This window comes from Eschrichtius robustus, chromosome 5, assembly GCF_028021215.1.
Source record: "Eschrichtius robustus isolate mEscRob2 chromosome 5, mEscRob2.pri, whole genome shotgun sequence".
Taxonomy (NCBI): domain Eukaryota; kingdom Metazoa; phylum Chordata; class Mammalia; order Artiodactyla; family Eschrichtiidae; genus Eschrichtius; species Eschrichtius robustus.
The window spans coordinates 56067023-56089666 of NC_090828.1; the positions used below are offsets into that span (position 1 = coordinate 56067023).

General features: G+C 41.9%; 1 protein-coding gene across 2 annotated transcripts in view; it reads left to right on the forward strand.

The window, feature by feature from the left end:
- The window catches only part of PDE11A (phosphodiesterase 11A), a 464603-nt gene that overhangs the window by 432420 nt on the left and 9539 nt on the right, over window positions 1-22644 (forward strand). For both annotated transcript variants that reach the window (XM_068543893.1, XM_068543892.1), the window contains exon 19: window positions 3480-3563. In XM_068543893.1, the coding sequence (XP_068399994.1) occupies window positions 3480-3563 (84 nt within the window). The remainder of the gene's footprint in view (window positions 1-3479; window positions 3564-22644) is intronic.

Consider the following 22644-nt stretch of genomic DNA (forward strand, 5'->3'; position numbering starts at 1 on the left):
CACACCCAGATTGGACACCTGCTGTGCCCATTATTCCATGATATTTAGGAATAAAATTGTCCAAGAGCCCTTTCAGGTGTCATAGTCCTAAAGGTCACCAGAGTAACTTCATGAAGACAAAGGCTAATCTGGGCAATATCCAGATTAATACTGGAAGCAGTGAGTCAGTTAATAGCACATGCTTGAACACCTTCAAGTATCAAGCATGAAGCTGGACACAGTGCATCCAGCCGTGAGCAAGGCACCATCTTCCCTCCCTCAAGAAGCTTGTCAACTGGTGGGAAATATAGACATTAAATAAATAATCACCAATAATCAGTTACAAGATGCAAAATTCTGTAAAGGGAACACACAAGACAAAGTGGTATCTCACACACTCATCAAACATTTGTTAATAAGTGACTAGTCCAGAAATGACCCCTTACAGTTATGGTCAACTGATTTTTGGCAAGGGTGCCAAGATAATGCAATGGGGGAAAAATAATCTTTTCACCAAATGGCACAGGGACAACGGGATATCACATGCAGATGAAGATGGACCCTATCTCTCACCACAGCCTAAAATAAACTCAAAATGTATCATAGACCTAAATGTTAGAGCTAAAACTATAAAACTCTTAGAAGAAAGCAAGATACAAATCTTCTGGATTGGATTTGGCAATGGTGTCTTAGATATGATACCAAAAGCACAACAAACAAAAGATAAAATAGAGAAATTGGACGTCATCAAAACTTAAAACTTTGTGTGCTGAAGGACACTATCAAGAAAGTGAAAAGACAACTCACAGAATGGGAAAAATTATTCACAAAGCATATATCTGATATGGGCCTAGTATCTAGAATATATAACAACTATTGCAACTCAACAATAGAAAGACAACCCAATTTTTTAAATGGGTAAAGGATCTGAATAAACATTCCCCTAAAGAACATATATAAATGGCCAATAAGCACATGAAAAAAAATGTTCAAAATCATTAGTCATCAGGGAAATACAAATCAAAACCACAGTGATGTACCACTTCACACCCACTAAGATGACTATAATCAAAAAGACAATAACAAGAGTTGACAAGGATGTGGAGAAATTGGAACTTTTTTTACATTGCTGATGGGAATTTAAATGATGCAGCTGCTTTGGAAAACAGTTTGGCAGTTCCTCAAAACATTAAGCATTAGAGTTACCATGTGGCCAGCAATTCTACCTCTAGGTATAGCCCCAAGAGAAATGAAAACATACATCCACACAAAAACTTGAATGTTTGTTGTAGCATTATATATAATATCCAAAAAAGTCGAAACAACCCAAATGTCCATCTACTGATGAGTGGATAAATAAAATATGGTATACAATAATGATACAAGGGAATATCATTTGGCAATAAAAGTGATTGAAGTGCTGATGCATGCTTACACGGGTGAACCTTGAAAACATTATGCTAGGCAAAAGAAGCTGGTCACAAAATACCACATATCATATGATTCCATGAAATGTGCAGAATAAGCAAATCCATAGAGATAGAGAGTGAATTAGTGGCTGCCTATGTCTTGGGGGGTTTGAGGAAGAATGAAGAGTGACTGCTAATTGATATGTGATTTTTTTTTCCTTGGGGTGATAAAAATGTTCTAAAATTGACTGTGGTTGGACTTCCCGGGTGGCGCAGTGGTTAAGAATCCACCTGCCAATGCAGGAGACACAGGTTCGAGCCCTGGTCCTGGAAGATCTCACATGCCGCAGAGCAGCTAAGCCCATGTGCCACAACTACTGAAGCCTGCGCGCCTAGAGCCCGTGCTCCACAACAAGAGAAGCCACCGCAATGAGAAGCCCGTGCACCGCAACGAAGAGCAGCCTCCACTCGCAGCAACTAGAGAAAGCCCGCGGGCAGCAATGAAGACTCAACACAGCCAAAAATAAAAATAAATAAATAAATAAATAAATTTATTTTAAAAAAAATTGACTGTGGTAATGGTTGCACAGCTAATTGTGAATATACCAGTGAATTAAACCAGTGAATTAAAAAAAATACATAACTATATACTATGCACCAGAAACAGAGTCATTAAATAAATTTAAAAATCTCAGATAACAATGAGAGCTAGAGAGGATAAAACAGAGTAATATTTTTTAAAGGAACATTTTGGACCAAGATTCATGCAGTTCACAAGAACCAGCCCTTCCTCCAGCGTATTTCAGAGTCTTCTCCAAATGCCTAGTCCTCCTTCCTGATATTTACATTTCACCTTACAATCAAGGATGAGCAGAGCCCCTAGGAGACGGTGACCTCCTCCCTAATTTGGAGGTATTTTCCTCAGCGGCACCCTTCTATCTTCTGTGACCTCAGCGGCGCCCTTCTATCTTCTGTGACCTCAGCGGCGCCCTTCTATCTTCTGTGACCTCAGCGGCGCCCTTCTATCTTCTGTGACCTCAGCGGCGCCCTTCTATCTTCTGTGACCTCAGCGGCGCCCTTCTATCTTCTGTGACCTCAGCGGCGCCCTTCTATCTTCTGTGACCTCAGCAGCTAGTGATTTGGGCCCCACCCACTCCCACCCTCGTTCCTAAGTCTGAAGGATGCAGGATTTCTCAACATATCTGAACCAAGGAGATGTCATGAATCTGCCCTCACGACCTGTGTGAACGCCAAAATGATGTGGATGCCACATTTTATTTAGAGGAAAGACGAAACCTACTGTAAGACCATAGGCAGGGCAGGGTTGCTTCTTAGACCCTGGCCTTACTCCTTAGGAATAAAAGGAGGGACAGTCTCACTGGCGTAGAACGGGCAGTGTTTGTCCGAGGACTCTATCTCAGCCATCCAGTTCCAACTGATTGTCTTTCTTTTTATGTCTGCCCAACAGAATATGTCACTTCTTTTTCTCTAAATTTTCTGAACATTATAATATCATAACGTTTAAAGGCTGGGAATGAGGAGAGAATGGGTACCTGCCCCCATCATCCATCCAGTGATAGGTAAAAATTTAGGAATTTATTCACAACAGGACCTTATTGAGAAACACAAAATTGTCCCCACCCTGAAAAAATAATACAAATAGTTTCTATTTAAAATGAAATTGCTTTTAAGGATCTTTTCCAATCTATCCCACCCTCTCTCGCTATAAAAATAAAAGCCTGCACTATTTTTCTAGCAAAAAAAACACTTCCCCTTCCTTTGACTTGTACCCAATTCCCAGTCACCTGATGGCTTGATTTAGTGGCAGTTACCTATAACTGAAGACAGATTTTGGCCCCAAGGAGTTGCGTGCTATAAAGTTCAAATAAATTCATTTACAAATCTCATAAAAAGAGGTGAAAATACTTTATTTCTCATCATAGATAAAGGAAAAGAAAGTACGTGTAAAGATTGATTGTGGTTTGTGAAGTGTTCAGTTGGTAAAAATGGGATCATTGTGGCAAAGTGTTTGACAAAGCGCCTGTAAAAGACTCCAGTGTAATAAAGCAAGGTTCTCCTCCCCCATTCTAGGCTATATTTGATCGGAACCGGAAGGACGAGCTGCCTCGGTTGCAACTGGAGTGGATCGATAGCATCTGTACGCCTTTGTATCAGGTAATCATGACTTGGGAGGGTCTGTGTGTCCTGACCGAGCCAGGAAAGAAGAGCGTGTATACTGCACTTTCAGAAGTATTAGTTTTAGGACACGCTTCCAGGGTATGTGTGTTGCCAAAAAAGGCTGCAGCTTATCTTTTTTTTTAGATTTTAATTTTTTTTTAAATTTATTTATTTATCTATTCATGGCTGTGTTGGGTCTTCGTTTCTGTGCGAGGGCTTTCTCTAGTTGCGGCAAGTGGGGGCCACTCCTCATCGCGGTGCGCGGGCCTCTCACTGTCGCGGCCTCTCTTGTTGCGGAGCGCAGGCTCCAGACGCGCAGGCTCAGCAATTGTGGCTCACAGGCCTAGTCGCTCCGCGGCATGTGGGATCTTCCCAGACCAGGGCTCGAACCCGCGTCCCCTGCATTGTCAGGCAGACTCTCAACCACTGCGCCACCAGGGAAGCCCTGCAGCTTATCTCTTCTTAGATTTCTGATCGGTCCCCTAGGAAGATTTGGTACTCGGAGGCCGGAGACCCGAGTTCTCCTTGGGCCTCACCTCCCTCATCTATAAACCAAGGATAGTAATATTTTATCTCAGTATTCCCCAAACTGTGCCCCATGGGACGTAAGTATCCATCCATAACTTTTCAGACAAAGCTCTCAGGCCCAATAATTAGGGAACCTCTCCTGCACATTAAAATACTGAAGGCTCAGAGAAGTCCTTTGGAAAAGAAACACGTTTAACCTTGATTAATTCTGAATTTCTCAAACATTTGACCATAGAAATCTCATTCAGTTTTTTTTACGTTTTTCTTTTACTTTTATTAATATCATGTTAGACATGAGAGTTCCATGAAACATGGTTTTCTGCCCTGACCCCATGGTCTGGGCCACAGGGTTTTGAAAAAGCCCCTTCCATCTTAAACATCCGCCTCTGTCTGAGATGCATGACAAATGGCAACCACTGAACCCTGAGCAAGGTGCACGCCCTGTTTCCAGCCCTGCTGCGTGAGTTTGGGACCCTGCTTCTGGCAAGGAGACTAGTGTCATCAGCTTTGAATGTTCACACTCCACTTTTTGAGTAGAATTAGGGCTGACATGGGTTAACACTCACAGTTTAGTGTGCGTTGGCTTTTAATTCTGCTTCTAAGTATTTGCTTTCATGTGTAAAACCTGGCCAGTTCTTTACCCCCTACCTACCTCAATCAGACTGAGCTGCTTTTTTAACTTCAAAGTGAGAAACACATGGAGGGAAAGCAAAACGGCTTCATTTCTCACTCTGTCTAACTCCATTAAAAACACAGTATTGTTTTTTAAGGACCTCACAACCATTAAGTTTTAGGCTTATCTACCACTTCGCTTTCAGCACTTTTAGGGACTGCTGAGCCCTGTCACATTACTCTAAAAAAAATAAAAGTAAAAAATAAAAACACCTAGAATACTGTCTTGAAGATGGAAATGTAATTTTTAATGACTATAAGCAACAAAAGTAAGTTCTTATTTGTATTATATTATCCATTAAATACATGACAGCATACAATCAGACAAGTAAAGCTTTAAAAGAATCTAGAATAGATTCTTTTAGTTATACATGGGACATAATGCTCTTTTATTTAATAATGAAAGATTGGATGAAAAATCAAGAATGATGTCTACGATATTGTAAGAGGATCCTCAACTCTCTTTTCTCCCATCTGCGTCTCCCATCCTCGCTCCACTGGTGTCTCTGGATAAGCTGGGTCCCCATGTGTAAGGCCCATCGCTGTTGTATCAGGTATACCTTGCTTTGCTAAATTGACCTTGACCACCCATGTTGAATTATTTTTTAACATTATTCACTTTCCTATGCACACTTAGGCCATAAATGAGATGAATTCTTGCAATTAATAAATTCCTTTTACTGTGGGTAAAGCTTAGGAGGATGAAGACATGTATTTGTGGGGCTGATAAATTTTTGGTATTAGTCTGAAAAGCTACTTTGGAATGAACCCAACTCCACACACCCTTCCTATGTGATTAGTTACAGTAAATGCTGGAAAGGACTCTCGTGTGCTTTTTCATGTTAATTTAAGTGTTTCATTACTGGTTCACAATCATTTGGGCTTACTTTTATACTTCCCATTAAATACTTTGAAATCTTCAGGTTAAAAAGGAAATTACTTGAATTTCAAATGAAAATAGCAGCTTCCAGAATTTAAGGAGTAATATTAACCCATCATATTATCATTCCTGATTTTTCACATCTGTTTTACTTTACTCCCTATCTGTGACATTAGATACACCTGCTATTTTTATCCACAGGAAATTGACATATAGAAAGCTTAAGTGACACTCCCACCAAATTCGCTTTGTCCTACTCATCTGTGGCCTTGGTTTTGATGTAATGGCCTTTCTACTGCCTCACTTTACCTCTGCTGGATATTGTCCCACAATCTTTTCTTATTTAACTGGGGAAAGTCATGGCATTTAAAGAGGAATGTGGAAGGAGCTGTTTATAAAAGTTCATATTCATACCAGCTGCTGGATCTTCTCAGTGAACACAGCATGAAAATCATGCTCTTTTTTAAAATTCCTTATCATCACTTATTTTTTTAATCTCATGGATTTCATTTATAAATTCTTTATAATGCTTTATAATTTATATATATATATATAATATATCATTTTGAAACCAACATTTCAAAAAGCCCTCAGACTGAAACCTTGCAGAGTGACTTTAAGTATGCCCCTTGAGGGTCCTCATTTTGTCCCATCTCAAGCAGTTGGGTGTTTTTTATTATTTAACCGTGAGAGTTAATGTGAGATTATTTAATCTCACATTAACTGTTGATGCTCCAGAAAGGTAACGGAATCCGTCAGTGGGCAGGAATCACCATGAGTGTGAAGACACAAAATCTTGAGGAAATGACTCATGAAGCAAGGAAGGTCCCTGCTATGACACTGGTCAAATGTCAAAATGTCTGCAGGAACTCAGGTTGTTGCTGAGAGGTCAGTTTGGGGTTTTTAATGTGAAAGTGCAGTGATAAGGAGTCTGAGAGGATAGAGGCAAACGGGAAAGTATGCAGATGGCACAAATCCCAGACTGTGAGAGATGACATAGTCTGCGTAACGGAACAGAAGAATCCAACGTGGCTTTGCTGAGTCCGTCTGGGCAGAGGGCAAAAGGATACAGAACAGTAGCTCTGAGACCAAGAGATGTCCTTGTAACGGCCAGGGCCCTGCTGACCCCAAGGTGGGGCAGGTTTGGGTGGCAAGAAGCCTCATGTAGAGCCTGAAGCAAAACGATACGTACATCACGATGAGGACCCCCCGTGCAGGAGGAGCAGTGTGGAGAGATGCGGTCCAGCAAAGGCAGAGGCCAAACAAAGGCACTGTGTGCCTGAGGCTTCTGGGCGCAGCCTGGGACAGGACGGGGCTTGTGGAGGCGAGGGCGGAGGGGCAGCCGGGCAGTAGATGCAGATATGGTTTCAGTGCAGCTTTTTGACTTCTTTGACTTTCACTGGGTAAGTCAGTTCCACTTCATGGTTTTGAGAGGGTTGTGCTTGGTCAAAGTAGATCAAGCTCTTTCCACTTTCGCTTCAGCTTGCTGAGTTTTGTCTCTCCTCCAAGCAAAGGGTAGATTATCAATACTCTCTGGTGCCTGAAGGGCTATTTATAGGTGGGAACCCACAAAAAGTACACCGGTACATTTTGGATGCCCATTACACTTAAAATCAAAACTCTTACCTCTGGGACAACTTCAATTTCCAATCTGTGCCTGTGTTGAGGAAAAACAAGGAGAACCCCGCAAACCCCCGACATCTATTCAATAAGAAGTTTCCTAAGCAATCTAGCAATTGACTGAAAGTGACTGGCAGAAAATATATAGATATATCTAATAAAGTAATGGGTAGGGAAAGAACATGCAGAGAACAGTCCCAGATCCATGGATGATTCTATAGGAGGGAGATGTGACATGCTTTTATACATATGTTTATATGTGAGTGTAAAATTCTCCAGAACTTGCTCATCTTTTTAAGCTTATGATTCCAAACTTTTCCTTAAAAACAAAATAGAAAATTGTCCTAACAGGCAGAAGTCATGATTTATCTGTGGCAGCATTTTAATCAGGAAACATATAGGAAGCCAAGAGTGGGCAGGGAACCATCAAAGCATGTTCCCCCAAGAGAAGACTAAAACCCTAGTTAGTTAGCTCTGTCCTAGCAGGGTATCTCCGAGGAATACATTGACATCTGATTCCTGTGCTTTCTGCTGTCTTTGCACCCCGCTGGGGATCCATTAGCCTGCTGCTCAACATCTTTGGAGGAAGAAAAAACAAAAAGAAAGAACGAAGAAAAAAAAACAAAAACAACCCAGGCACCATCAAACTTTGAAGTCACTGCTGCACCAGCCTTAGGGATAAACAGAAAACCTGATGTGGTAGCGTCACAGTGAGCCTCTCTTTGCAATAGCAGGCGAAGTTTTTGCCCTTTATTTTCATTCTCAACTCAAACCTCAAGTGCACCTAGAATTTCAGTGATACACTATAAATCATTATAAATCTTCTGTTTGTTAAGGATTGAGGGATTTAATTTTTATTATGAACATAATCAGATTTTCAGCTCATCCCAAACTGGCTCTTGATTTTGGAGTGTTTGACAGATAATGAAAACGGCTTGACTTGGACAGGATCTAGCTGGAATAATTCTCTCTCTCCATTAAAAGAAGAGTTCGGCAAGAGTGTTGCCTCTGTATAAAAATGTCATGGGGTTTCTGCAACAGGCAGGGCTTCTGAAGTTATGATAACAGTGATTTTTGACTATTTTTCTGCCTTCAGCTGTAATGGTTTTTTGGAAAATGCATTCCATCTGATGCAGTTATTAATATGCTCTCTGGGGACTTCCCCAGCGGTCCAGTGGTTAAGACTTCACCTTCCAATGCAGGGGGGTGGGTTTGATCCCTGGTCGGGGAGCTAAGATCCCACATGCCTTGCGGCCAAAAAACCAAAACATAAAACAGAAGAACAAATTCAATTAAGACTTAAAAAAAATTTTTTTAAATATGCTCTCTGAAAAGAAGGGAGGAAAAAAAATATTTAAAATACAGTTGAAGTTGTAGAAACTGGGAGTTAGAATTGCTAAACTGGAAAAGAGGAAGTAAGGTGCTACTCCAAGACAATTTTTCTGGATACCAATAAAAGTACTTCAAAAACAACTCAATGTTCCCCAGATGGCTCATGCCTTGTGTTCAATTTTTTTCAAAAAAGAAAAAGTGGTGAGCTACAGAGTGACTAGTTAGAATATAACATCATCTCCTCTTAAAAACCTACAAGGAATGGAATGTGGTTAGAGAGGGAAACAATTTCACCCCATACTTAAAAAAAAGTAGGACACCACCCAAATCAGTTTCCTGTAAATGTTTTCTGTACGACTTTTAGTATTCCTGTGAATGAGAGAAAGAAATAGTTGAAGCTGATTTCTTATTTGTCCTACAAAGGGGGGACATATATGGAATGACATCATATATAACACGAAAAACTCAAGAAGAAAGAAAGAAAGGGAGGGAGGGAGGGAAGGAGAGAGGGAGGAAGGAAGGAAGGGAGGGAGGGAGGGAGGAAGGAAGGGAGGGAGGGAGGGAAGAAGGAGAAAAAGAGGGAGGGAGGGAGGGAAGGAAGGGGGAGAGAGGGAAGAAAATAACTTCCTATATTCTCTATAATTTATATTTATCTGGCTCCACCTTTTCCTGGTGATGGGCGGCGGAGGCGGGGGTGGGGGGTTGTTCAGGGACTGGTACTTAAACTTGACAATTTAAGTATCTCAATTCCTTCCGGTTAAAACAAGTCTTTGGGAAGACTAAAATGTGAATTGTTCCCAGTCAGAACCATTTCTTCTCCCCAGCTGACATCCAGGTGCCAGGAGAGCTCACCTGTCTTTGTAAGAGTTCCGTGACTGGGGGGAGAGGGACCGAGTGCACCTGCAGCCTCTGGGGTCAAGGCTCTGGGCGTGATGCCGAGCTGGCCTCTGGGACTGTGGGGTGGGCGCATTGAGCACTTCGTGGAGGGCCTGACCACTGGCTGTGGCCGCTGCAGACCCCGGTCCATGCAGACCATGGCAAGCGCCACCAGCTTCCTGCTCACCTGGTTCTCTGCCATCGCTCAGCCTGCGGGGCACGCATGAACCCCCAGCTACTTTCTCTTCACCTGCCGTCCACACAAGAGCTTCCTCGGTTCTTTCTAATATGCCGCCTGGGTAGTGGCAACTTGTTCTAGGAAAGTTCTGTCATTTTCCTGAATTAGGCTCTGAGATTCAAGAGACAAGCCTACCCCTCACCCCCAGGGTTCAACCCCCAGGGAACGCAGAGCCAGGACACTCACTTCTGATTTCATTCTCCCCCCCTCACTCCCTTTCTGTCTCTCTCTCTCCTCCCTCTTTCTCTCCTCTTCTCTCTCCCTCCTCCTTCTCCCCTTTCTCTAACACCCAGAGTGGAAAGTTTTTGAATTTCCTTTTCCTAGTTTAATGGGAACTCTCCTTATATAGTCTCCTCTGTGCTCCCCACTCCAGAACTTTGTACTCAGACTTGATGATTTGACCTAGCCAGGCTCGGTTCCTAAGAGATAGAGTTCTGGAATTTAGAAATCGCTTTTCTCACCACGCAAAGCTGACATTGAGAGTTATTCTCTCTGAAAGCTATGTGATGATAGTTCGCTGTTTCTAGCTGGGAACCACCACTTGCCTGGGGGAGGAAAGCCTACTGAGCTAATGGGTGGGAAGCCACGGGCATCACGATTCAAGCAGAATGAAAATACATTGGTTTAATATTTTCAAATTATTGTCCTTGTTACATATGCTATACCCAAATCTGAGTGCTGATAGTAAAACCCGTTCAAAATTTTCTATGTACTATTAGTCAAATACAAATGGAAGAGAAATATAAACATTCAAAAGTGTCAGTTTTATGTAGTTTATACCCTGTCTTCCAAACTTTTGCCAAAATGACCTTCCTTTTTAAAAAAATACCAGATCATGGTATCCTCCTGCTTAAAAACCTCAGGTTACTACCACAATCTATAAGATACCTTCCAGATTCCTGGGGTTAGCCCTCTCATTCTGAGGCCCCCTGCCTCTTGGCCTCATCTCCTGTTACCCATGCACCATTTGCCCCAAAGCACAGGACTCACGAACCCTTTTGTCCATTTTGCCTTTGCTTATACGTCCCTCCCTCTTCTTTCTCCCTGGAAGAGGGCAGCTCAAACTGTCACCTCCTCTGTAAAACCTTTACTCCCCCTCAGCATTTCTACTCTACCTATCTCTTCATAACCACACACAGCACTCTGTATTGTGGTCATCTTTCTGCCTGTCTGTCTTTTCTGTCTTTCTTCCCTGTTAGACTAGTTTCTTGGGACCATCATATTCTTGGTACCCAGAATGGTGCCTAAGTATATTCAAACTGCTGTTTGTTGAATAAACGAGTGAAGAAACAGAAGAGTGAATGATGAGACACAGGACGCAGAATTAATAAGCAGTGGAATGTACGACGTAGGGTTATAATGTCATTTTAAATTATCATCTGTAAATATATAAAACCTTTCATCAGAGTGTGCACTGTTATATTCCTGCCCATAATCTGAAGTATATGGCCTATGATATCTTCTTAGAAAGTGGTTTAGTTCTCATCATGGTTGAATTGGTCCTTAATTCTAGCGTAAAAAGACCAGTTTATAGCCATGAATTTTTCAGGGCTTTGACTTTTTCAACTAGGAAATACATGAAATTTTCTTTTTTCCAGCATTGGCAGAAAATATAGTCTTCTAATTATTTTAATATTCAAGTTGATAGGGAGAGCTAGCACATACACACAGATTTCAAGAAATATATAAAACACTAAATTATCATGATTAAAATATAATTGTCCTTTGACTTAGAAGACTTTTCAGATCCTTCAGTGCCTAACAGTTATCAATACAAACACGAAATAACAATGTGCTCTGTAGGGTGAAGTGCTGAATAGCCCAGAGGGCTCATTAAGAGAAGAACATTAAAGTTCATGTCGCTTCCTGCATCAAGCATGGTACGTGGCTGGTGAAGGCATTTCACACCCTTGGCTACATCTCAGAGTTCTTCCTGAATACCTGACATGCCAGGCTGTTTGATTTGGAGAAAGTTTTCCACCTCCAAAAAATGACTTTGACTTGCTAAAGCAACCAGCTCTGTGTACATTTTCTTGTAAATAAAATGGACTTTGATTTACTTCATGCAGCTTTTAAAAACCTGTTCTTTATACAGTAGGACTTAATTTCTATTCATATGCATTTTATGAGCTCAAAACTGCCATCATGAATCTATATTAAAATGCTGGAATCAGGTAAAAAAAAGTTACAATATACTCCCTAATAAGGCGCTTTTTGGGGGGGGGCGCGTTGGGTCTTCGTTGCTGCGTGCGGGCTTTCTCTAGTTGCGGCGAGCAGGGTCTGTTCGTTCGCTGTGCTGCGCTGGCTTCTCTTTGCGGTGGCTTCTCTTGTTGCGGAGCACAGGCTCTAAGCATGCAGGCTTCAGTAGATGCATCACGTGGGCTCAGTAGTTGCAGCACATGGGCTTCAGTAGTTGTGGCTCACGGGCTCTAGTGCGCAGGCTCAGTAGTTGTGGCGCATGGGCTTAGTTGTTCCGCGGCATGTGGGATCTTCCCGGACCAGGGCTCGAACCCGTGTCCCCTGCACTGGCAGGCAGATTCTTAACCACTGCGCCACCAGGGAAGTCCCCTAATAAGGCTTTTGAGGGTAGAATTTAAGATAAGATCTACTTCTCCCTATCCAGCTGACCAGCATAAATAACTCTTTTTAAAAGTGTTTATGCTTTGAAATCACGAAGCTAAAAATCACTTAACCGCAAGCCCATACAAGGCTTGGAATGTCGTCTTTACTTAAGTTACCTTCCAGTTCCTCAGGAAAGCGTATTTTAAACGTGGATTTACGTCTTCTTCATGGCCCTCTCTTCTGTGACTCTCTAAAGAAGAAAAAGGAAAGAAGGAAGAAAGGAAGGGAGGGAAGGAGGGAGAGAGTGAGGGAGGAATGGCGGGAGGGCAGAAGGGAGGGAGAAAGGAGGAAGGGAGGGAAGGAGGGAGGGAAAGATGGAGAAAGAGAAGAAAACTTGCATTTTTCACTAGGAAATGAATCCAGTCCTCTTTTAAAGACTGTTTTTTGCATTCTAAGTGCCTCTCCAAAATCTCTGCAATTTAAAGTTCATTTGAAGGGTCAGCATTGTTTTTGCTGCTGGGAAGTGAGGCATGAGATAAACATAAAGCATTCTTATTACGCTATTGCCAAACAGAATCCTCTGTATTATTCAAAATGTCTCCTAAGAGAATTCAAGGAGGCAATATCTGGATCCTCAGCCCTCACTATTCTTATATTTCGTTATCAGAGCTGCAGCCGTAAAAATATTAAATAAATCACTCAAGGCACATTGCCCCATCTTAGCAAGCAGACGTGGTCAGAGGGAGCCAGGCTCTCAACCTCATGTACAATGAACATGGCAGCCCAGCTGTTGAGTCTGGTAGCCAGAGTCTAAAACGAAGTTAAAGACTTCTATCCGACTGAGTTTTTGGAAAAGAAGTTCAGTATTAAAGCCCATAAGAATACAAAGGTATCCTTATGCATACTTTCTCAATAAGCAGACATTTATTGAATACTGACTATAGTGGCCACTGGATAGGGCTTAAATTTTAAAGTTTACAAAGTGCTTTTACATACACAATGTAATTTTACCCTAACTCTGTGAAGGAAGAAAATGCTTCATTCTGAATCCTATAATGTCTAATAGTCTAAGTTTTATAAATGAGGGAACTGAAACCTACAGAAGCTAATGGACTTAACCAGAGTGAAGCAGTTAATACACAGCAGAGCCAGAATTTCGAAGCCAAGTCTTCTCAACCTTACTTTGCTGCTTTTTCCCACTGCACTGCCCTGAGAAAGTGAAAGTCCACTCCATTAGTCCGGCAGTCCTCTACCTCTTTAAACCTCCCATTTACAAAGTAAAACTCTGAATTCTTCAGAGGGGAGGATACAGGGATCTGAGTAGAGATTCCAGGGAGAGTAATTCCTAGAGCACCGAATGGGTTAATGTAGGTTCTGTTCAACTGGTTACCAGAGAAATACTTTCTCAGAAAGGCTTTATGTCAAATTGTCCTTGACCAAACACTTTCACCTGTAACTGAGTTGATGTTGCCAATAAAAGATGGTGGATTGACCTCCATAATTTATTCCACATCCTTCTGAGAATTCCATTAATAAAATAATATAGGAATTTTTTAAAGATATAAACTTTCTTAGGAAATGGGAAGAGGCTGGAAGAATTTTAAGGAGCATGATAGAAAAAGCCTACAACGCCTTGAACAGTTTGTAAGTAAGGGTATTAACAACGTGCGATTGAGGACCGGGAAGGAAATGAGGAGTACAGGAGAGAAAACATATATGGCCTCAGAGCATACCTAAATCGTCAAGAGCAGACTGTGGGTAGAAGGAAGGACTCACATTCTCTCTTTCCTGTGATGCCCCTTCATACTGTTGTCCACATGCAAACACATTTTCATCCAGGTACACCAGTGTGTTCTGCTTTGGCCACTTAAGATAAAGTTCAAAACATGCTTCCACATCCTTAACATGATTTTCATATTGTCCTTTGAAACGGCAGCCTAGTATTCCAAACAGTGACTTGTCATAATTTATTCAGTCATTGCCTACTTTTTTTGGTTGTTTTGTTGTTGTTGTTTTTGCTAAGTGACATAGTTCTAAAATGAGTACCTTTGTTCAATATTTTATTGATTATTTAATGCTATTAAGTGTGATTAGAAATAATAATGTTGCATTTCTTTAAAAAAAGATATAAACTCTCAAGGACAACAGAATGTGAGAGGGCATAAGATATCCTCAAATATTGGAGGCTGGAAAGGAAGTTATGTCCCAGGATGTCTGCAGAAGGAAGAGAGCTGATCTGTCTTTCAGAAGGAACAGGTTCAGGACTTTAAGGGTCCAAGTTCAGCCAAGAGGGTGTCTATTAATTTCCTACAGCGGCCTAGCAAAATACAAGAAACTGGGTGGCTTAAAACAACAGAAATCTATTCTCTCACAGTTCTGGAGACTAGAAGTCAGAAATCAAGGTGTCAGAAGAGCTGGTTCTTTCTGGAGGCTCTGCAAGAGAATCCATTCCACGCCTCTCTCCTGGTTTCTGGTGGTTGCCAGGAGACCTTGGCGTTCCTTGGCATGTAGCTGAATCCCTCCAATCTCCACCTCTGTCTTCACATGACATTCTGCCCTGTGTCTCTGTGTTCCTGTGTCTTCACATGGCCTTCTTTTATAAGGAGACCAGCCTTTGGATTTAGGGCCCACCCTAATGCAATATGACTTCATCTTAACTTGATAACATTTGCAAAGACCCTATTGCCAAATAAGGTCACGTTCCCAGGTACAAGGGTTAGGAATTCAGCATATCTCTTTTTTTTTGAGTGGAGGGTGTGTGTCATAATTCGATCCATAATAATGAGGTTGAGGCTTGAGCCTGGAAACGAGGAAAGGTTGGAAGTTGGTAAAAAGGGTCTCAGGAATCTCCCACTATCCACACAGCCACGTAAACGGCCTTTGCAACGGCTGCCAAGTCAGACCAGAGAGCTCTTCTCTCGTAGCGCTAATTGGGAGAACTCATGGCGGAAATTAAAAGTCTGTGGAAAGGGCTTCCCTGGTGGCGCAGTGGTTGAGAATCTGCCTGCTAATGCAGGGGACACGGGTTCGCGCCCTGGTCTGGGAAGATCCCACATGCCATGGAGCAACTAGGCCCGTGAGCCACAACTACTGAGCCTGCGCGTCTGGAGCCTGTGCTCCGCAACAAGAGAGGCCACGATAGTGAGAGGCCCGCGCACCGCGATGAAGAGTGGCCCCCACTTGCCGCAACTAGAGAAAGCCCTCGCACAGAAATGAAGACCCAACATAGCAATCAATCAATCAGTCAATAAATAAATCTTTAAAAAAAAAAAAAAAAAAAGTCTGTGGAAAGACCCCGGGACACCCCCCTACTTTGCACTCAGGGTGCCAGCAGCCAGGTAGTCCCAGGAGCAGAAAAGTGGGATTCCTCTTGAGGGAAAGAGAACAGCTTCAGACGAAAGATCTGCATGTACTTGCACTTAGGACTCCCTCAGTGAAAGCGGCAGCTCCCTGCAGGATGCCCCCCCCAGCGACAGTCAGAGCCTCTCCCGCTCCCCTGCCCCACTTTATACACTGCCCAGAATAAGTCTTTCAGTGCCTTGCATGTAAACATACGCTACCAGATAAGGGCCACAGTATGTTTGAGGAAAGCCTCCAATGTGAAGGAAAGGAAGCAAATCAAAACACTGAAGGAAAAAAGAATTCAGAGCATACAGGAAATGCAAAAAACAAAAGACAACTTCAGAAAGCCTCTAATGTCATCAAAAAGACAAATACGCTATAACATAGGACCAAAGTCTCTAGGATTTTCTAGTTGCCCTGTCATGATTTTCTCCCTCCTGCAGGTCCTCCTGTACTGGGCTCTCCTGACTCTGCTCCCACTGCCAGCAGCTACCACTCGGACCCTCGTCATGCTCGGCAGCCCCCCCACCCCACCCCCTCAATTCCATCCTCCACCGAAACACCAGCGTTACCTTCCTAAAGCAAATCTGGCTATGGGTCCTTCAGACTCTCCCTCCCCATCAGAGAAGAAAAAATCTAAGCTGGTGCACTGGACCTGCCCATGCTCACCTCCTCTCCCTCCTCCCCTTGTACCCTCTGCTCTTGACGTTCCAAGCCACTTGCCTTTTCCCAGATGGCTTCCCCTCTCATATTCCACGCCCCGAGCCCTTGCTCACACAGCTGCCTCTGCCCGGCCTACCCTTCCCTCTTCCCTCCAGCAAATCCTGCTCTGACTGAAGGGATCCGCTCGGAGGACGAGCTCCTTGTAAAACCTCTGTTTGCGCCCAGGAGGTAGATATCCCAGCCTCCGGGACCCACTGCATTTTCCTTTATTGCGCATTATTCTTGTTTGCATTCCCCGTCTCTGGCAGCCGCAATGCCCCGCACACACTGGGTGCCCCGAACCTCTGCCCTCACCAGGCTAGAGCAGGGGTCTCTAGCTTGTTACTCAGCTGCCGAGGGACCCCCGGGGCTGCCTCTATCAGCAGCATAGCCAGTGTAGCAAGAGGATAGGGAAGGAATGGGCTATCACAAAGCTGCTAGGAAGGTCTTGCGTTCCCTCAGCATTGCATGCCTTCAGCATGCTCTGAAATAACCTACCATTCCTGAGCTGCCCTGTGGTGGGCTTTAGCATTTCTGTCTTTATTTCATGGCTGAGAAACTAGGGAGGTTATACTTGCCGCTCAGAATCGCCTCAGTGAATTAGGGGGAGTTTCAGCGTGTGAATGTCTCCCACCAGCAAAGGGAGGGTTAAGCTAGAGAACCATAAAATAACAGGAAAAGAATGATTCTCCAAGCCCCTGACTTAACATGTCACCTATGATCTTAGTGCTACAGGTGGTGTGAACAGCTGAAAATCTAAATATGACAGGAGAAAGAGAGCAACAGAGACATACAGAGAAGAAGAAGGCAGAGGGAAAGAGAGAAGAGACCTAAAATGAGGCAATAAGGGCTGAGCGTTTTTATAAGGGTCCTCTTCCAGGTCCCCCCTCCTTACTAGTAAAACCTACAGCTCCTTATCCTCAGCTTTCTTTTCATGGTGATCACCACTGGCTTGAAGGCTTGAATGAAAATAACTCCACTCTGCTGCTTTTTTAACGCCTTTGGCCTTACAAAGTGACTTTCTTCTTGGAGCAAGTAGAATTGATGATAGCTAATATCAGTCTTTCCAAGAGTCTGAACCAAGGGAGATAGAGTATGTGGAAATGCTTCGGGAAAAGTAAACATTACATGCTAAAGCCCTCCATACATGTGAGTCATTATTCTTGTTATTATCATTAATATCATCTCTAAGCTTCAGTAGCCTCTGTTGGAAGTTTGGATAGTAAATAGCCGAACTGCTGGTGTCATTAAGGTGTAGTGCGTCTATAACAACATTTCCTGAGCACTTCTTATGTGCCAGGCACCAGACTGACTTTCCAAGCATTATCTGTTTTAATTCTCTTAGCAATATCAAGTTAGCTACTACTATCATCCCCCTTTTCAGATGTGAAAACTGAAGCTAGAGAGTTTCTGTAATTTGCCCAAGAATACACAGATATTAAGTGACAGAGCTTAGATTTTTTTTTTCTGCCTTCAAATCTGGGCTTCTAACCGATAGGACCTTACTGCCACCTGAGATGATATGCGAGCAGGCATTAATGTTATACAAACCTCAGGTCCTTATCAGGTCCCCTGAAACAGAAGCAACACGCTATTGTAATACTAGAATGTTCATCTAACAGTGAGCTTGCAGATCATCTGTAGATGAGGGAAGTGAAACCTTGAAAGGTTACCCGTGACCCGGCTTGACGGTGGCAAAGCTAGGTTTAGAAACCAAGACTTTTGACCTCCAGTGTAGGGTTTGTCCCAAGATACTCTGCCACCTACATATTGAAGCATATCGTCTCCAAGTGTTCAAAGCTATCCCGAAGGGACAGAGCTTAAGAAGGAAATCTATCTGAGTAGTGATGCAGATTTCAAACACACAGAAAGCAGATGGAAGCAGGGAGTTTGTTTTGCAGGACAGCATGGTGAACCAAGATGCCTCTAAGAACAGGGGAAATGGAATGAAAAGTCAGCAAACAAGGTAGAAAAGACAGCCCTGAGAGGGCCTGAGAAACTGAACAGAAAATCTGAAGGAAGATAAATGGATAATTTAACAGCCATTCAGTTTTTAAGAAAGACAAAGAACAAGCTACATTGCATCAGAAAAGGCCTAGAAATGATGATGGATGGGGCCCTTCAAATGAGTGGTGAACACAACAGAGTCACAGTCGCCTGCACGATTCCCAGCCGAGGGCAAATTTGAGGAACTAAATAAGGATATGAGACTGATACGGATTGAAGAGTTTTTCAAAATCTGTTTAATGTCCAGGCAGGGGACATTGATCGCTTTTCAGAGGAAATGTTTGGGATCAGTGAGGTAGTCGGCCCTTATTGGAATGTGGATGGAGGGAGGGGATTTACACACAACATTAGCACAGTGTGCATTAAGGTACTGAGATAATTTTTGAATCATGGTGGCAAGGCACTACATTATTTTGATCTTTATGAAATGATTATTTCTCTTTTTTATCCTTGTACTCGTAAGCTTTCTTTATTAACAGTGAAATGACTTGCTATTGAGTAATTCTAACACATGATCCAAAGTTGCTAGTTCCTTTATCAGTTCATGTTACACTTTTAGGTAGAATATTTTATTGTTAAATAGTTTATACATGCCCAGTGAGCGGAATTCAAAAGGTCCAAAAGGCACGAAAGCATTAGAGAAAAGTGGTCCTCCCTCACACTCCTGTCGCCAGGTCGCCCAGGTCCTCTCCCTCAGGGCAACCACTATTAACCAGTTTCGTCCAAACACAGTCTATACAAAAGCAGAAATACAGTGTTTTTGGTTTTTTCTTTGATTGGGATAGAGTTGGTGTATAATACATATACGGATGTATACATATACACGTATGTGTGTGTATATATGCACGTATACACATATATGAACAGAGTGTCTATCCTGCTCCGTACCTTGTTTCCTTACACTTAATATATTTTTGAGATCACTCCTTTTCAGTGTCCAGATAGCAGCTATCACATTCGTTTTGATGGCTGCAGAGCTTAGATCTTAAAGATGTAGAATAAATTATTTAATCAATAATTAATTATTAATTATTTGTGAACACTGATGTTGTTTCTAATAATTTGCTCTTGCAAACAAAGTGCAATAAATATCTTTGTAAATGCATCATCTTCATACTTTATTTGTAGGACAAATACCTGGAAGTGGAATTAGTGGGCATTTGGCATATGGGCATTTGAAATTTTGATAGATATTGCCAACTTTCTCTCTATGGAGTCTGAACCAATTTATATTTCTACCAGCAGTGGCTGAGGTGCCTCTCCTTCTACACTCTTACCAAGACAATGTGTTATCAAACTTCTTGAATTTTGCCAATATGATGGTGCAAAATCTATCTCATGGTAGTTTTGATTTGTATTTGCCATATCATAAATGAGTGTGATCATATTTTTAGTACAGGTTTATTTACTTAGGAGCCATTTGTATTTTTTTCTGTAAACTCTCCATATTTTTGCCCATTTTTCTATTGGACTGGTGGTCTTTTCTTATTGATTTGTAGGAGCTCACTATATGTTAAAGAAATAGACCTGTATCTGTAGCAAAAGTGGCACATATTTTTCCAAGGTTGTCATATATCTTTTCACTTTGTTTATGCTATACAGGAATACATTGATTTTATGTAGTCAAATTCATCTTTTTTTTTTTTTATGGCTTCTGGATTTTATGTCATACAGATCATGACTTTCCCATTACAAAATTATAAAAAATTTTAAATTCTCAGAACTTCTTTTAGTATTTCATCGTTTCATTTTTTTATATCTATATCTGTGACTCATCTGGTTTTGCTTTATTTGACTGAATGTGAAATGTGAGGTCAGAATCCAACTTTAGTTTTTTGTTGGCTACCCAGTTTTCCCGTAAGTTTTTGACTAATCATTTTCCTTATGATTTAAAAGGTGACCTTCATCATACACCAAAAATTCCCTTAAACTTAATTCTATTTTTACTCTTTCTATTCTGTTGTATTATTCTGTCTGCCTAATCACATTCTTTTAATTAATATTGCTTTATAATATATTTTAATAATAAGCCTAGTTTCACCTTCCCCATTACTCTTTCAGTATTTTCTAGGTATTCTTGTTTATTTTTCCATATAAGCTTTAGAATTTAGTTCAAACACAAATCTAGTTTGTCTTCTTATTGGGATGCTTATTTAATCGTAAATGACCAATATCTGAAAGTTAAATTAACGTAAAACTTCCCAACATTGAAAAGAAGAAAAACGTCACCTATTAGGAAGTTTTTGTTCATAAAATTCTAATGTTCCCTTCCTTAAACTATACTTCAAAAATTTAATTTAAAAAATTCAGAGTATTGGTCCTGCTGTCCCCACACATACAAACTTTTCCCATATCTTAGTCTTTGGGAGAGTTAGCAATGCAATAAAGCCACAATAACATACCTTCCATCAGATCTTAAAGGTGACCCTTTCTTTGGACAAAAGGCCAGCTAATGATACACCCAGTGGTATGTGCAAAATACCCCTTTCTTTGTCTTCCTATTCTTTCTCCCCAAAATCTGTCTTTACTATGTTGTAAAATTAAGAAAAAGTAGGTTCTCTTACCATATGGAGAGAGACCAGTAAAATAATAGAGGATGTTTGTCCCCAAGGACGTTTACCTAAAGACAAAACATCTCTCATGGATTCTTTGGGTCTGGTTCCCTGTCGATCTGGGGCTCTGGGATGCACAGACTTTGACGGCTCCCTCTCTGTCTCAAATCTGAGCCCTGTTTGGTGCTGGCATGAGGACCACCTTTAAACTCTCACAAGAAATACTCAGGCATCATCAGATTTGAATGGCACTCCCTAAGCAGTTCATTAGTACAAATATCAGCTAAAAAATAGAAGGGCAAATGATAATAGGGTATTCTAGAATCCATTCTAGGAGGTACCATGGTAGCTTACTGAGAACACCATTCACACTAAGGGCAAGGGATTCCACATTTGTAAAACCCTCTCCCACACAGGCACCCTAGCCATTATGCTTGGAGAACCCTAGGGCTCAAGGCATGTGAGAAGTATACAAAAATATATATAGTAAATGAATGCTTGCAGCTCAAAAAATAAATTTTTTAAATGGTTCTTTTTACACATTGAACTTTGCAAAAACAATAGATTATATACATACACATATATATGTGTATATATATGTATATATATATGTCTATAAAATCTCAAGTGGCATAGTTTCACCAGAAAACATTCCAGTGTATGGAGAGGTGGATTGTTACCATGTGGCTGTGTTTTACTTACATGTTCCAACCACCTCTTACATGAAGCCCCATTCATCAAAGGCTGTGGCTTCTGGGTCAGCAGCTATTCCTTCCAAGTCAGATGTTGCCTACACAGTGAACATGATTGATTAGCTACCAGTGTGCTCTGAAAACCTGACCAACGGGATAACCTAGGACAGAATCCTAGAGGGGCTCATTATAACAGAAGAAGCGGTCTCCTTGCTCCCGTGTACAGGAGCCATCTTTAGGCCTGCCGTGATTTACCACTTAAAACCTTTATTTTCCCAGGGTAGGCTTGAAAAGAGGAGTCACAGATGAAAGATTCACTGTCTACACCTAATGTTTGGGAGGTGGCGTGAGGCTGCCTCCCTCCTGTGAATTTGTCCTGAAGCAGTGCCGAGGACACTAGAACCGAAAAGTTGCTCCAGTGTCCGGACGCTGTAGTCAAGTGTGAGACACATGTCCTCACCAACATCCCACTGAGATCCCTCATGGGAAGACACCAGGGGCTTTGTCCTCAGGCAGGCCTGGACTGACGTTCCAGCTCTGCTGTATACTTACCCATGTAAACTTTGGTCCTTTTAAGTTGATTTCCGCAATCTCAGGTTCCTTATCTGTCACAACAGGGTCAACAATACCGATCTCTCCACATTGTTGTGAGGTTTAATGAGCTCCCATCTGGATAGGCCTCAGGATGACACGCGGAACACTGGACACATTAGCTCATTTTGGCAAGGTGTGTTTTACTCTCTCTCACCAAGAGCGAGTGGGTGGCCTTCAGAGTAGACTCGGCCCACAGACGTGTCTCATTCAGTTGAACACTGTTTATAACGTGTAACATATCCAGTTTGCCAAAGGCCCCACCACTCCCAACTGTATCATGCAGCCTGTTTCATTCATCAACTTTACTGGCCTGGCCCGGTGGACATTGTGTTTAAAACTCTTGCCCTGTATAATGGAAATAACAATGCTGTTAATCCAAGGAGACTAAAATTCCTGCCTCATTAATTCGTAATGTTAATCTCATTTGTAAATATCATTTTCCACAAAGGAATCCCTTGAGCATGTAAATAAAATAAGCGAA